Genomic DNA, 17,552 nt, shown 5'->3' with positions numbered 1-17,552 from the left:
CTATGGGTATGTTGGGGACAGGTGTGAATCTGCAGGATCCCAAGCTCCCTTGTTCATTAGACATGTGGACAAAAATTGCCCCACACTATGTCTGCTCTGGGTCCAGCATTGAGTCAACAGGAAACAAAAAGAAAAATTCTGCCCCCACATCTCCTGCCCTGGCCACAGCAGAGCCATGGATATGGTGGTTACATTGCTACAAAATCTCTCTCCTTACCACCTTATACCAATGACAGGAGTGTTCTGTCTATGATACATTTTCCCCCTTCTTTTTTAGGGTGGCAGGATATAAATATAATAATAATAATTGTAATTGTTTTGCTGATTACTCTTAGTTGTGAGGAATATTCTTAGGGTTATACATATTTTTATTATGAAAAATGTAACAATTCAAACTGAGAGATGTCCTGTTGAGCTGGGTCTCTCACCTAACTGGCACTAAGAAAAAGAAATGAATAGAGTATTTTTAAAAATAAAAAGATATATTTTCCTTCTTGTCTTATTCTCTCTGAGCTTCCAGCACGGTCTGTCTGAAGGGGGAAGGCAGCATTTAAGCCTTACTTTTCTAAATCTCATCACTGATTTTCATTAAGCACTGCCCTGAGTTTAAAAGCTGAGCAAGCTTTTCCTCTCTCTTCAGAAAAGTCAGCTTGCTTGCCAGGTGGGTTTCCCTGAGCTATAATAAAACAAAGTTAGCATTAGTCACATTGGAGATGATTTCTCACATGCTGATTGCGGACCTGGTTATTGCCTCCACTTACAAATCCCTAAATAACATCAAAAGCATCATCAGGTGACCGTAGACTATTTTTCATTCACAATAGTCAGTTCTCATTCTCTTGTAATGGTGGGCTTTTCAGCCATAAATCTAGTACTAATTCCAATTCTTCAAAATGAAATATTTAGCTGAGGTCTAAATGCTAAAGTCTTTCATATAGTACCAGTGGATTTTGGATTCCTTCCCTTCACCATCACCGAAATACAGTTTCCCAAACAGGATTTAGGGAAAACACAGTTCCGCAAAAGGTCACTCCTTAAGACTTTGTTTCTATTCTCTTAAACACAATAGTTCATGTTAGAGTTTGTCCCTTCCGCATAGGAACTTCCCGTTGGCCTCCAAAAGAACCCCCTCCCCAAAAGTAGATCCAGGTCAGGAAAACTTTATTTGTACCTCATTCTTCAAAAAGATTACCAGCTTTCCAGCAAATTTCCATGTCAGAAACTTGTATTCGAGTTGCAGTAGACCTGGTTTTGATCTTAACAGGCTACCTGTTGCACAGTGAATGTAGCCCTTGAGCAACACGATTCAGTCAGGGGCCAACCTTGGTAATATGGCACCCTGAAAAAGGACAAAATTTGGTCCCCACCCCCACCCCATGTCTTATTTTCACACTGATTCCTTTTGGTACAGTTGCTTTTATATGGATCTTCTCAGTAGGTGCCTGTATAAATTTAGGTATTAGCAGTAGTTGTAGTAGTAGTAATATTTTGTGTCCCCTCAGCTCAGTGACCTGTGTGGAAGAACTGTCAGCACTGCCCAAAATCTGGTGCTGATTCAGGCCCTGTGAAGAGAATGCTTGGTTTAGATTCAGTAGACAAAGTTAAATAGTACACTCCATTATCTCTTGCTCTCTTTTACTGGTGGTTGATAGATGAGATTTAGAGAATGTGATCTTTTCAAATGGATTGATTCCAACAGATGCACAAGCCACCAGGCTAGCAGGTAAATGCCTCAAACAAGTTCAAGTTCACCTTGGAGGTGGTACTGAAGCCTTTGGATGCTTAAGGATCTCGACATAGCCTTTCCTTTTAGAACAGAAACATAATAAAGAGCAGCAATGGTCTTGGAGCCTCACCAGGCCTCCACCTCTGCAGACTACACCTTCAGTAGCACTTTAACCAAAACTTGTATCAAAATACTGCAATCGCAAATAATACAAGCTCTGTAGTTTGGTCGATTTAGATATTATTCCAGACCTTTGTGTACCCTTGTAAATCTGTAGTGCTTTTTTGAACTCTGCTGTGTGTTCATACTGGTGATTTACAGTGAGGCCACGCAAATTGTGCTGGAGCCCCAAAGCAAGAACTCACATACACTTTGATCCTCCCCAATACTTGCAGCTCACAGTGGCTTGGCAAGTAAGCCAGGGTTTAGCTTAGAATGGCATTCCTCAGGAGCCTAAACATTCATTCTGAACCCCTACTGTGGCACAGCATTATGTGCAAATGCAGCCTCTGTGTGCAGGTGGATTTGCTTTCAGGGCTCCTGGCTGCACATTTAGTTCTGCACCTTGAAAATCTGTGATGGTTTTATCAAGTCTGCTATGTGTTCTTCTTGGAAGCTCTCATTATGCCTGGTATTTCAATGTTTAACCATGACCTTTGCATATTTTTGATGACATTTTAAGCCTTCCTCACCAAACCATCTCTGGTAAATTCACTTAAGCCCATATATTTGTTTAATTTAATATATTTATGGACACAGAATTAACCTGTGCTTCCATGGACAGCTATGAGTCCAAAATGACCCTAAGGCTGTGCCCCTGGTCCTTCAGGGGCACAATTGCCCCATTCAGGACCAGGGAGTCCCCCACATCTGCCTGCCCCCTGTCCCGCCCAAAATAGTACTTCTGTTTTGTCAGGATTCATCCTCAATCCATTAACTGTCATCCATCTTCCAACCACCTCCAGACACTCACACAGGACATTCACCGCCCTCACTGGTTCTGATTTAATGTGCCAAAACACAGCATATTTCCCACTACTAGTTAATTGAAGAAGCCTCTGGGGCCTTTAACATTATCTGATTGTGCCACATCATCCAGTTCTGAAACAAACAGCTTTCAGAAGGAACAAAAACCATAGCCATCATCCTCAAATCTTAAATGCCTCAATATGTTTTGGTCATTTGGGATCCTTCAGTCCCACTCTTCATTTGCAGTTATCATCCACGTAATACTGAACAAAGGAGACTGTGAGATTCGTTCACCAGCTGTAGATGGTAATCAGTGTCTGATGATCAACTAAGATGGCCCAGGCTTGGTTAATGATACCACCATGAAAGAAAATATGACCTTAGTTGTAATTTAATGGTTGTTATGTCACCTCTTACTGTTATTTATAACAGCCCCAGCTTGAATATTTGATAGTGAGGAAGATCTTCAGTAATTCTATATGCAGTTATGTGTAATGACTAATGATCATCAGTACCAACTGTTCAAGCCAAAAAAACCCAGTCAGAGGTGACATTTTACCAAACACACAGAATTTTAAAGAATCATCTATTGATATCTCTTTTGTCTTCAATATTTTGTATGGGTGGAAATGTTCAATATACTTGGTACAGGAGCAAATGAATTCTGTCTTTCTGACAGCCTTGTGGGAATGCAAAGAAAGAGAAATTGATTTTCCTAGTCCAGCTTTATATACCATTTTCCTGCTATAAAGAGAAGTTTCTTTATTAAGAAGGTTTGTCAGAATAATTCTTATGGCTTTTAGCTCTCTAACCATCACTGCATACTTCTTCCATCTTAAACCACAACCAGAATTTTAAACTGGGAAATATCAAACTACTGGAGCAAATTGCCTCAACTTTTGATATTTTAAACAGAAATGGTATTTAGCAACTTGGGATATTTTATGTATTTAAAACTGGCTTTTACTTATCCTGAGCATTAAATGGCAGTTACAAAACTTCACAATATAAAAAAACTTCTGTGCCCTATACTCAAGCTGTGTACATGGGGCACTTTACTCTGCATCCAATGTTCTCCCACTGCTATTTTTTGAGGCTGCATGCACAAGACATTAGTCAACATCAATCCAGAAGTTTCTTGAGATATGCTGCTGTTCCTTGCATTTTTTCTCAAAGCAACTTCAATCCAAGTAGAAGTCTTAAGCCACATTCACCTAGTGAAGCTAGGTGTGTATATCTGAGTGTGTATATCGCTGGATTATCACCTTGTCGTGGCGAGTGGGCTTGCACGTTCCTATGACACTTGTGAGTCAAGCCATTGGGAGTCTCGTAATCCCAGCAGGGTCACTCAAGGTGGTGAGGTCAAAGGGGAGGAGCTAGACAAAGAATGACCCAAAAAGTCCTCAACAGCAGAACAAGTGGAAGATAACAAGCAGTATGTTACAATGGCTGTGAAGGCAGAAGAAGGCTGCAGCAGATAAGAATCTACCGGTCGTCGTGATTACTCATGCCATCGGAATAGAGCCTTACTGCAAAGCCTGTGTGTTGGTCAGTGTGCACTGATCTACACACATAAAACAAATTCACGCACAGGCGTCTTCCAAAGAAGAAAAAAGAAGTAGTATCTGAAACAGCCATTGAACATGCACATTGAGCACAAATCTGCAGCTGGCATCTTTATAAATAGGAGTTCCAGGGGCGTGCTGCAGGGGTGGGGAAACTAAACAGGTAATGTGCATCAGGTGAAGACACCCCCCTCCCCTCTCTAATGTGTACAGCAATGAACAAAGCACAGTGGTGGGAAATAACTTCAGTGTGTTTTATGCTGCTAATGAGTATATAGCCACTGAACGCAGTGGGATATGCTTCTGCCTAGACATGCATAGGATTGCTCACACAAAACCACCCACCCACATTTTTGGGTTTATCACAAAAATCCACTCACAATTCATTAATCCCTGCCTTCTCAAGAGCAATCCGTTCCCAGCTCCTCCAACCAGAAGTGCGCCCAACCAGATTTTTTTTTACTCTTGGCCTCCCATCCAAAATGTCTCTCCTCCTGAAAATCATTGTCATAATGCCCTCAGAAACTATTCCTACACTTAATCCATTTAAAACAAACAATAGACAGTTCCCTCCCATAATAAACTGTGTCCTACCACCCCAAAATGGCTGGACAACCTAAGAAGATTCACAGCATAAATAATTTGCCGTTCCTCTTCTCTAATCGCAGTCTGTATTAATGATACTAGATACTAGATGCAAGAGCAAATAATGCCATTATCAGCCTTTCTGCAGCACACACACAATCTCTCCTATCCATTTCTATACAAATTAATGGGTTCTAGCTATCTGGCTCTTCATGACATTTCAAAACAAATATGTTTTGTTCAATGGCAATACCTGCATGGCTAGCTGAATAATGATTTCCACGGTGGCATGCTGCAGCTTCTTTAATTATTGAAAAGACCATGGTCAGGGGTCAGGGCAATGGGAATTGTAGCCCCAACAACATCTGTGGGGCGCCATGTTGGCCCTCCCTGTTTGAATGCATTGTCTCCTGTCCTATAAAGTATAGCTGCTAATTTATATTGCAGCAACTGGTATTCATTACTGGCTTGGTACTGCATTCCTCTTAAACTAATTAGATATTATTTCTGACTTAAGAAATTGTCAGTTAAGCCCTACTGGCACCATCCAGGGTCTGTCATGGGTCTATAATTCTCTGGAGAGTTGCCCTAATTTTAGTAATAGGCTTATTGCTTATCTTGATCCCACCTGTCAAAGAGTATTAGAAGACTACATCCTTTATTCAAAAATAGCTGCTTTCTTAGAATATGAAAAGGCACGGGGCAGGATTCTGTGTGGTAATCAGTTCTTAGCTAATCAATTTAGGGCTGCCTCTGGTGCTCTCCAGTTCAGCACTAAGCTAGAAAACAGGGCAACTTTGCCCAACAGCAATGCAGACATTTGTGGCTTGCTATTCACACACAGGGCTGGGACGCGGGTGGCGCTGTGAGTTAAACCACAGAGCCTAGGACTTGCCAATCAGAAGGTCGGCAGTTCGAATCCCCACGACGGGGTGAGCTCCCATTACTTGGTCCCTGCTCCTGCCAACCTAGCAGTTTGAAAGCACGTCAAAGTGCAAGTAGATAAATAGGTACCGCTCCGGCGGGAAGGTAAACGGCGCTGCTCTGGTTCGCCAAAAGTGGCTTAGTCATGCTGGCCACATGACCCGGAAGCTGTACGCCGGCTCCCTCGGCCAATAAAGCAAGATGAGCACCGCAACCCCAGAGTCGGTCACGACTGGACCTAATGATCAGGGGTCCCTTTACCTTTATTCACAAACAACCCAAGGCAACTAGTGACAGCTCTGTGTGGACTGAGCACATGGCTGAAGGCAGTCCTGTGTGTGGTGTTTTAGCATACTCAAACTATGACTGAAAGAATATGTTAAACACCTCAAAATTGGAACCACCTTCCTTATGTATCTGCTTTCTACAGGGATTAAAACAATGGGAGCTTTCTTATGGTATAGTGGATCTAATGCTGGTCGTTGACCAGAGACAGTCTTGAGGTCAGGCTCCTGTTAAACCATGTTTTGGGCACAAACTACATGTAGTGTTAACTACGGTATGTGGTTTGCCCAGGTTCTCCCAATAACGGTGAAATCCTTAAGAAGAGCCAGAGAATTAAGAGGTCGCTCTCCTGCCATTCTTCCAATTTAAGTTTCTGCTCAATAGCTAACATCCAGTGATGAATACAGGACCAGCATGAGTCCACATTGCCAGCTTTCCATGCTCAGTGCTGGGCTGTCCCGGGAAATTATGCCTGCTATTCCTAGGACGAATCTCACATTTTCATTATGGCCCACAGTGCCCAATTTGCACTGCAGGGAGTTGCAGTCTAGTTACTATCTATTACCTACAGACCAAACTCTTTCTTTCTGTTACATTTGTGCTTATTAGCATATTTTCAAAGAACATTTGGAAGTTCCTCCTTGAACAGAACATCTGAATCATAGAGGGGACACCAACAAAAAATGTTTTGACCAAACTAGTGACATTTGTCAGTCAGAGATGGGGAGGATAAGGTCTGTTAAAGTTCTCGAGGGGTGTGTGCTGACACTCCTTTTAATTTCTCTTGCTACAGGAAGTTCACGAACACTATATTTACAATAAAAAGCCCACAAAATCTTTCATTATTGGAAGCATTTCTGTTGGCTCAAGCACATTGGTGTTCTTCCACTTGAGGAACTTGCACAGGATGTTTCTGTTATCTGTTGAAATTGTAATCTCTTCAGGGAGTGTGCCACACCAAGTTACCACAGCACAGCACTAAATATTCCATTAAGTGATGCAGCCTGTTTTATCATTTTGAATGGACTTGTAGAAACATTAGTGGCTTAGAAAATCAAAAAGGTCATTTTGACCAGTGTGAGCTTAATTTCATTGCTTTGTCCCCAACTCTAATTTCACAAATCTGTTTGCCATTTAAAGTGATGTTTCTGAAGTCTAATGCACCATTAGGTTTCATATAATGTACTGGGGAACAAATTAACACAGCATAATTATACAAAGGAAAAATACAACAGCAGCCTTTTTAAAAAGTAGGAAGGGAGGTGGCTGCTAATCTCTTCCCGAAAGATGGTCACTTGTATTCAGTTTATGCTTCTGAGAATTTTCACAAGGTTGTTCTACAATGAGTGAAAATAGCAGGCAAAAGTGCATTGTATAGGGGAAACTGCTGTGTGAGAATATGCATATTAACAGAATTTGACACTAAAATGCTGGTAAATGTTCATGATGACTTTTAAAAAAAAAACAATCCACAAACTGATCTGGAATTGAGGAGAAATGAACTTAAGACCTGAAAAAATGAGAAATAGAGAGAAAGCAAAATTGACATATCCCCTAATACAGCACAAGACACCATGCCTCTCTTCACCATTTGTATATTTTAACTTTTTGTCTCCTTTATGGCATTGCACTTAGATGTGATTCTACACAAAGCAGACACACAACACCCCTGTTCTCCCATTTTCTTCTTTGAAAAAGAACAAGTTTGTGGAATAGGGGAAAGGGTTGTTCTGCCATTATTGCTGCAGAGAGAAAGCCAGATAGCACCAGAGGTTCATATTGGTTCACCTCAAACAACCTTTGCTGTATGCAAGAATGCAGAAACTACAGCCAACCAATTGCAAAAGCACTGATAGAAACCACCTACATGGTTAACACAAGATGCATCTCCATAGGATTTGTGCCACAGGTACCTGCCAACAGTATCCCCAGTATTGATAATCTGCTTTTCCAGGGAAATGCTGCTCAAGAAGATCTTATAAATTCCTTTCATTTAAAAATATCACCATCCTAAGCTTATTACAAATGTAGCAGAGAAAGACTTGGGATCTCTTTGCATGAACTCAGCTACAATATGAAAGAAAGAAAAAATATATTCATGGACAATTGGCTTACAGTTCTCACTTACGCTGCAGATGTCCCACCATTATTTGCTTCCCTTCAGGACACTCAATTACAAGACATGTCATTGTTAAGTACAAATGAAATCATTTATCATTAAGCTGAAGAGGCGCATTATTCAAACGTGCAAGATGTGCTTTATGAAATGCGATGTATGAGGTCATGATTTAGTGACTGTAATAGTGCTCATTTTCCCAAGTTTAAAAATGGGAAGGGAGGCTATGAGCAATTCAAGTCGTAAGTGGTGGCATTTTCATGTTTACTGCAAGGGTTTGTCGAATAGCTACCTTTGAGAGTTAAAATTAGCCTGAGTAGTACATTGCTGAAAACCTCTTTCAGATCTTCAGCTGTTATATTTGTCTCAGAACCGGTGCTAATTTACCCCTTATGTGTCACCATCCCTGAAGTGTTGACAGGAAAAATGACACGAATCTATTCAGAACTCTCCACATTTCAGTGAATTGGGGGAGGTACTGGACGGAGCACAAATTTATAAACCAAGTCATATAACCAATTCAGAAATAATTGCTTCATGTACTTCTTTCCAGGCAACTCTATATTTACTTTCTCTATGCAAAACTGTATATACTTAGGGTGGAATTCAGCGTTGCACTAATGCGATTGTCACACAAGCATAAACATTTCTGCTTGCCAAATAGAGCAATATCTTCTCTGCTCCTTCTACTGGTTCTCCTGACCGTGCTGAGTATTCATAGCAATTTTCATACATTGTGAGAGCCAGCATATGGAGTGGTTAGAACAGCAATGGAGAACCTCCAGCCTGCTAGGTCTCGCCTGTCACTGACAGTGTTAGAAACTCAGATATATAAACTAGGTGCCACGTGGCTCCTTAAACCAGGGTTACAATCACCAAAACGGAATGTCTAGTTGTCCTTTTGGGGCCAGACAGCTCAAAAGTCATATTTTTCAATACATATTTTTCTTGTGTGGAATCAAGCAAGATCCAAGGATTCCCAGGCATGCACCTCCAGACGGTGGAGACCTCAGACACCATCCTGGTACATGGGCATCTTCACTTGGTCGCAAGTGGCCAAGAGCACCTGGCAAATTTAAATGCTGGCCACGCTACACTCACTGCCTCTGTATGCTGAGAAAGGATGTAGAGATGAAATGTAGTGACAATGGGGGGGTGAGTGGATGGGCTTTGGCCCCACCCACTTTTGATATTGTCCCTGCCTGGGACATTTTCCCTTGGGGGACTGGGGACCAGGGAGATCCGTGTTCAAATCTCCACTAAGCCTTGAAGCCCACCTTCGGCTAGTCATCACATGCTTATTGCAAGTATAAAATGGGTGGAGAAAGAGCCAATTTACCACCCCTGAGCTCTTTGGAGAAAAGCCAGGAAAAATATGTGATAGGTATATATTATCTTAGCAATTCTTGGAACTACTCTGTAGGGTAGATCAGATTCATAATGAAGGCAAGATTTAATCCAAAGGCTTCCCAATTCACAGCCCAGTTTTGCTTAGCTGCTACGCTACAGTGTTCTACTACAAACGAAAGGAAGGGAGGATCCAAAAACATCCAGCAGAGGCTGTTTGCTACTTGCTTTATCTCAGGATTGACTGGCAAAACTGGTCACTTAATAAAAGTGCTATCTGCATCCATTAAAATAAATGGGTGCAATATTTGCAACCAGTACATCGAGCAAAAGTCCCTTTCTGGAAAGAATAAATACTTTCCCTGACTTGGATTGTACAAAGTCCTAAGGAGAATAGCACAGACAGAGTGCTAAGATAATCATACCTTTTCCAGCTGTTGGATTCCTTCCTCCACACAGCAGACAGATGCCAATGTCCTGAGTGTCTGAGGATATAGGCACCTGAAGCAATCCTGACGGCAGATCTTAAAAAGAGCAACAATGCCCCCTTCCTGTTGAAAAAAAATCGGGAAACCAGTTGGAATAAATTACCATGCAGTCCAATGCAGTCTTATTTCAGGACAAACTATTACTCTTTTCATAATTTCTTCTATGTACATACCAGCAGCTCAGCAGAACCAAGCTTCTATTGAGAACACATATCTTTTAAATTTAAATTTGTTGCACATATGGTGAGTAACCATTAGAATTTCCAATTTCAAGAGCACTATATTCTCCTGAAATATTAAAATGAAAACTGTTCGTTTTGCACTTCAACTAAAAGTAAGAACACACACACAAATTATGCGTAATTATCCACATTTCTGCTTCCCTGTCTGTAATTACTATTTTCAAATAAGTGTAAATCCTACCCCCCAAGACAATGTTAGCTTTTCTGAGTGTCTTGAATTAGTTCATGAGCAAAGTGTTTGCTTTCATAGGCTCCTTGCCAGAATCCAGACCCAAGTTCAGAGGCAATTGCCCCAGGACCACAGTATCTAATGGAATAATAAAATGACAGGCCAATGCAGAAATAAACTTAGTTCTGTTTAGCCTTGCTGAAATTCTGGACACCACAAATTTCAATTCTGATTCGAGTGAAAATTATCTGCAGATAAGTTTGCTTAAAATCCTCGGCTTGAGTGGTTTTGCAGTTTCATGAAATTCTTCCTTTTCCCTATTACATTTGCATTACACAGCAATAAGACAATTCAGAAAGCTTTATTGGCAATAGAACAGCCCAAGGAAAGCAAATGAAATTCCATTGATTTATGGAATGAAAATGAAAGGCAAAAGCTGCTCTTGGATAGCCCTATTATTTCCCTGGGAGCTAATGCAGAACAGTGGCCCAAGGGTTGCCATCAACCTTTTCTTTGATTCTACATAAAAAGAATACAGTCCAAGAGTTTAATTTAACGTAGGAAAATATACTTATTCATTAAATTTGCATTCTGCCTTTTCATCAAGCGGTTCTCCAATGTTGCACTTAGTAAGTAAATGGATATGAATGTGTATTTAACCTGGTGGTAAGTAGGAACTGTATCCACTTTTTCATAACAAAATCTGACTATATCTTACTCCATTTGCATACCATGGAAAATGCTAATGTTCCAGAAGTGCATGCAATTGAATGAGCCTTGCATTCACCATCAGATGTCCTCCTTGAAGGAGGGCTCTCTCGGTGGTTGTTCACACACCTTCAGGAAGGCTAGCCTGGTGCCTGTGGTTTTCCAGGCACCAGACAAAGAACCTTTAATCACCCAAGGCCACAGGCATGTTGCTATTGCTTGATTTCACTAATAGTATTAATCTATTCTGCTGTGTTCTGCTTACAATTGACAGGAGATACTTGAGCTTCTCCCTGACATTTCCCAGATTGTTCTTGAGGAGGGGAGGAATCAGCACGCCTAGCTGCTCATCACCACTGTGGAAGGTCAGTGGGACAATCATCTGTCATCAAAATCCTACTACACAGGCACTGTGCACCACGTCTTGCATCACATAAGGGCCATAGCATCCAGGGCTGGGAAAGACTTCTGCCTGAAACCCTGGAGGACTGTTGCCATTCATTGTAGACTTTAAAAAAGGGAGCGGGTGGCATTGTGGTCACTACAGACAATGTGCATGTGTTACCCTCATGCTGCTTTGAAATGTCGGCACTAGAAAGCAGCATCCATGGCCAAGCCTTCACCCAGCCAAGGTGGAGAGTTAGGTTGCTTCCTCTAAACACCATTTCTCCAAAATTTAATTGTCAGAAGAATTGCCCTTCCCTCAAAGACCAATTATTTCCCCACGACCGCCACTCCTCTACAAGTTTATTTTAAACTTTCCTTCACTATTTAAATAGAGCTGGCTCGAATCATCCCTCACCATTGGCTGATGTGAGTTGCAATCAAACAACTTCCAGAGGGCCACATGTTAGCCCCCCCCCCTCCCGGTTTAAAACATCCTTGGAAGGGAGAAAATTGGCCTCGGAGTCACACTTCTTCAGAGGCCCATTCTACCACTTCATCTGTGTATATTTTTTTACCTCAGAGTGGCCCTCATTGCACATGAAAACTTCACCTGCCATTTTTGGGCATGTCCCCTGAGCTTTTCAGCTACACTAAAATCAGCTTTCCAGCAAAGAAATGAAATATCAGAATGTGACATAGTTTTATAAATGTTTGCACACATGACTAAAAAACAATTACACTGCACTTATCCTAAATCAAAGGCAATATGTACTGTGCAGAGTTTGTCACTGCACGTTTAAAAGCCAGGGCGGTTGATCAGTTTACAGAATGGCAGCAGGACCATCAGGACTGAAGGGCTATCTTTCTTCTCTACAGCCTTATTAAGTGGGAACTTTAAATGGATGACACTGCTAAGTCCCTGCTGACACTAGTGCATTAGCTGGAAACAACTGTGTGACAAAAAGGCTGCACGGCCGCATGCTTTCATCTACCACTGACAGAAAGTGAACTATCAGCGTACTTTCAGCAAAAAGCAAAATATATTAACTGCATAATATCATTTGCAGCTTAACGCGTCCACTGAGAGAGGCGATGCCAGGTTCAGCACCAAATGGTCCCTGCATCTTCAGTTGCCTTAGTCCGCAAGGGAGACCAGAATGCCTCCATGGAATAGGAAACCTTTAGTTTATAAAAAAGTAAGGGAGAACATGAGAAAGAGGTGCAAAATTATGCACAGTGCAAAAAGATAATAGACAAAGGTTTTTCTCCCTCTTTCATAGTACTAGAACCTGGGGTCATCTAGTGAAGCTGAGTGAATTAAGTATTTCTTCAGACAGTTCATAGTTAAACTGTAGCATCTACTGCCACATAATGAAGTGATGGCCACCAACTTGGATGGCTTTAAAAGGGGACTGGGCAAATTCCTGGGGGATGATGATGATGATGATGATGATGATGATGATTTATATCCCATCCATCTGGTTGGGTTTCCCCAGCCACTCTGGGCGGCTCCCAACAGAATATTAAAAACATGATAAAACATCAAACATTAAAAACTTCCCTTAACAGGGTTGCCTTCAGATGTCTTCTAAAAGTCAGATAGTTGTTTATTCCCTTGACATCTGATGGGAGGGTGTTCCACAGGGCAGGCGCCACTACCGAGAAGGCCCTCTGCCTGGTTCCCTGTAACCTCACTTCTCACAGTAGAGGAACCAGCAGAAGGCCCTTGGCGCTGGATCTCAGTGTCAGGGCTGAACAATGGGGATGGAGACACTCCTTCAGGATATCAGTGGCTATTAGTCATGAGAGCTACATGACATGCAGTATTGGAGGCAGAATGTCTCTGAGTACCAGTTGATGGGTACCACAAGTGGGAGGATGCTACTGCACTCATGTCCCACCTGAGAGCTTCCCAGAGGCATCAACTTGGCCACTGTGGGAAAGAAAATGTTGGTCTGGTCCAGTAGGGCCTTTCTTGTTCTTGTGTTTCAGGCAGAGCATGCAAGCCGATGTGATGTAGAACCTAGGATTAGAATTGACAACTGGAGCTCTGCACTCTAAAGTAACGCCTCTTTGCCTTTCATTTCTGTCTCTCTCCCTGATAGAAGGTAAAGCCAGTTTATCATAAAACAGCTGGTTCAAAGAGAAAGCTATTTGGGTACAGTGGGTTGCCATGCAGCTTGGGCAATTTTCTCCATATGCTGCACAGGTCGCACATTGCATAGGCAGCTGAAGGGGGAGACTGGAAGAGGTTCAAAGGAGACTGGCAATGTGGTTTGTTTGTTTTTTTAATAAAGAAACAAATAAATGAAAAATAAAGGTTGCGGGAGACAAAGCAGATGGTTTAACAACTTCAAGAAACTGAACATGTTTAATCTAAGAGGGAAAGGATTAAAGGAAGAAGGCTGCAGGAGCTTTTCAAACATTCTGGCTCCTGAGCGTTAAATGCTGGACTCAACCCTTTATTTACCACAGGATGAAAAACCTGGTGTGATCGAAGGGCATTCTAAATATCAGAGCTATAGGGCTGAGAAACATTTTAATGGAATTCCACTCAACCTCCTTTATTAAAACAGCATTAATTTTCATGGTGTAGCCTGTAATAATAAAAGGATGAATCTGTTCCGTGGAGGTGTGTGCAAGAAAGAGAGAAACTGCCTAATTTAAGGTCCCCCTTCTGCATCCTCCAGCCATTTGAAAACTGATGCTTTATTTTATTCTTATTTTTTTTAAAAAACAACCCTAATAGTTATCCAGTTCTTAAGTCTTGACTCCAATGTCACTGGTATGGTGAGCAAGTCGTAAATCATGCCCTCACTGCCTCTTTGATGGGCTCAGTAGATCTCCTTTGGAGAAAACTGTTTACAGGAATCTTAACCATGTTTCTGTGTTTGTTTATCTGTCTGTCTGTCTGTCTGTCTGTTTGGTCTTGCCTTATTCTTAACTGTGACAAACACTGAAATAATTTAGAAATAATTTGCTTTAATAGAGCCCATTTTCTACAAGTCCAACAAACCATCCTTAAGATTAATAACCCCGCTTAACTGAGGTCTTATTGTGATGGCAAAGCTTTAAAAAGACAGATTGTTTTTGCAAACGCAGTAAGATTTATCGGTCTGGAATCTGACAGTCCAAAAGGCAGAGCCTAACAGATAAACCGTGATAGAGAATTTTCTCTTCAAATCTTCTGGTCAATGTGTACAATTTAATGTATTGAAGCACTATATGTATGCCCTGCTTTTCTTTTCCCACACAAAATGAGAGAAATATAAAATACAGATGGGAAAGAGGAGTCCAGTGGAAGGGGCTTTGATTTCCTCTGCCATGTGGCTCTATAGATGAAAGACTAGAACTCTGGGTTATTGAGTAATGGACCAAATGAAGCCCTTTGTTACATAACCCACAAGTCACTTAATTATCAGGATACCAGAATGGCCAATGACTTGCCCTCATGGGTTCCTCAGAGCATTTAGCTGCCTACATGGACAGGAGCCCCTCTGGTTTGGGCAGATTATGCTCCATGCCTTCATTAACTATGGTTTCTCTGGTGTGGTTATTTGCTTGGATCATACAGCTTCTGTTCACACAAGTACCAAGCTAACATGGAGAGATACCCATCAATTTTGGGATCATAATGGTAGGCACACTTCCAAAGCAGCTTGTAATTTGGGTTTTAGGTGAATTTCTTTTTTACAATTAGAATAACTTCAGAAAGGATTATTGTGTCAACAGTTATTAGCTGTAGTAACTTAATGGAAACTCCAGGTTTGGGGAGTAATATAGCTGATGAGGATGATGAAGTAGTCAAACAACAAGCGATGGCTCTCAGCATTATGCTTGTGAGCCTGACCCATATCAGAGACAGAATGCTGGGCTAAATTAAATGTTGACCTAAGCCAAAGAGACCATTCTTATGCTTGTAGGCTGAGAACACAATCCTAGAGGCTAAATAGCTCTTAGCCATTTATTTGCTGCTCTTAAAGCTGCTTCTTATTTTTGACTGTTCTTGACACTCTCTTTTATCTTATTTTGTACTGTATTGATTTTGTGTAAGCTGCCTTGTGTACTTTTTGTAGAAAAGTAGGATGTGAATTCAGCAACAATAACCAAAACAATATACAACAATAATTCAAGGAACTCACAGTATTATTCCATGCAAATGTATTCAAATGGAAAATCCACAGTGCTCAATGGGGCTTATTTTCCCATAAATGCACATAGGATTTCAGTCTGTTTCATCTAACAGATTGGCTATGTCAAATATAATATATTATATTTACTTCTCTTTGTTACCGCTCCATGAAATCTGGTATAACTATGAAGAACCCCAACACAATGCCTAAGCATCAAGTTCATTTTTTCATTGAAACCATTCAATCAAGGTGACTGACAGCCCAAACAACTTCTTGTCAACTGACCTTTTGAAATTAAAAAGATGTGAAGAGGCAATCGATTGAAGTAATAGAAAGTTCCCTGAATTCAAATGATTATTTTTTAATAGAAAAAACTTGTTTTGAAAGAATCTTGTATCTCTGTAAAATTAAGACCACATCTTCTGGTGACAAATGATTCTGCCATTTATTTATTAATTATTACATCACAATTTTATCCCATCTTTCCTCTGTAGCTCAAAGCAGAATACATGGCCCATATTCCATTTTGTCTTAACAACAACCCTATAATGTAGTTGAAACATACAAAAAAAATTTAAAAATGTCCAGTAGCACCTTAGAGACCAACTAAGTTTGTTCTTGGTATAAGCTTTCATGTGCATGCTCATTTCTTCAGATACCTTAATGTAGGTTAGGTTGAGAGCTAGCAGTTCTTGCCCATGGAACTCTCATTCTAGTGAAGCCCATCTGACTGCTTCACTGAGTTCACTCTGCAAAACAGCAACTGTAGCAGGAGCCCAAGGCAGGATGATCGGTGGTGCCTTGGGCTCCTGCTACTGTTACATTGCTAGGCTGGCTTGCTAAACAGCTGCTTTGGTTATTGTGGTTTCAATATTGCAATTGTTTTACAATTGTTTTGACAATATTTATCTTGGCAAATATGAGAACCCATTTGAACTGACTTGTGGACATTTTTTTTTAGCTAGAGCATGAATAGATAGATTGAGATAGAGCTTCAGAAACACTGATTTTCTCTTAGAATACAGAATAGCTTTCCTGATCATTTCATGTTACAAGACACCTACAAAAGAACACATGAGTACAAGGGGGGCTTACCTTAGCAATGATGCGGCACAGGTGAGAGCCTTCCTGGGTAAGACTGAACAAGTTGCTGGTAGCTGACTCAGCAGAATACAGATTATCTGATGTGTCTATTTCTCTCACCAGGTTCTGGGCAACAAAGACAAGCATAAATTTCATTTACTTCCCCATATACGTGCAAACAGGGTGATGTCTAGGGCTTGGCTTCTTGGTTTCTTGTGAATTTAGTTAGCTTAAAGCTTTGTGTTGAAACTGCAGAGTTTTTGTTTAGGGGAAAGTGCCCTTACAGTGGTACCTTGGTTCTCAAATGCCTTGGTACTCAGACAACTTGGAACCGAAACACTGCAAACCTGGAAGTAAGTAAGTAACCTGGTTTGCGAACTTTTTTCAGAAGCTGAACGTGCTCCATTTCGAGTGTTATGCTTCCATTTTGAGTGCAACACTTCCGTTTTGAGTGTTACACTGAGGTCTGTCTGTTTTTGCTATTTATTTTGCGGCTCTTTTTGTTTTGTTTTTGTGACTGTGTGGAACCCAGTTCAGCTATTGATTGATTGATTATTGTGTGACTGCAGTACATTGTTTATTGCTTTCATTTTATAGATCAATGGTTGTGTTAGATAGTAAAATTCATGTTAAATTGCTGTTTTAGGAGTTGTTTTTAAAAATCTGGAACAAATTAATCCATTTTGCATGACTTTCGATGAGAAAGCATACCTTGGTTTTGGAACGCTTTGGTTTTGGAACAGACTTCCGGAAGGGATTAAGTTTGAGAACCAAGGTACCACTGTATAAGAGCACAAGGGAGGCATTCATGGTGAGTTCTGGCAC

General features: G+C 40.9%; 2 protein-coding genes across 3 annotated transcripts in view; one reads left to right on the top strand and one right to left on the bottom strand.

The window, feature by feature from the left end:
• Positions 1 to 17,552, top strand: part of PSMA1 (proteasome 20S subunit alpha 1) — a 395,447-nt gene that overhangs the window by 157,693 nt on the left and 220,202 nt on the right. The gene's annotated exons all lie outside the window — the stretch shown is intronic.
• INSC (INSC spindle orientation adaptor protein) overlaps positions 1 to 17,552 on the bottom strand; it is a 148,895-nt gene that overhangs the window by 43,647 nt on the left and 87,696 nt on the right. For both annotated transcript variants that reach the window (XM_079966448.1, XM_079966447.1), the window contains 2 exons: positions 16,740 to 16,853; positions 9,943 to 10,068 (listed from right to left, as the gene is read on the bottom strand). In XM_079966448.1, coding sequence (XP_079822574.1) covers positions 9,943 to 10,068; positions 16,740 to 16,853 — 240 coding nt within the window. The remainder of the gene's footprint in view (positions 1 to 9,942; positions 10,069 to 16,739; positions 16,854 to 17,552) is intronic.

This window comes from Podarcis cretensis, assembly GCF_951804945.1.
Source record: "Podarcis cretensis genome assembly, chromosome: 1".
Taxonomy (NCBI): Eukaryota; Metazoa; Chordata; class Lepidosauria; order Squamata; family Lacertidae; genus Podarcis; species Podarcis cretensis.
This window is presented reverse-complemented; position numbering and strand designations above follow the sequence as displayed.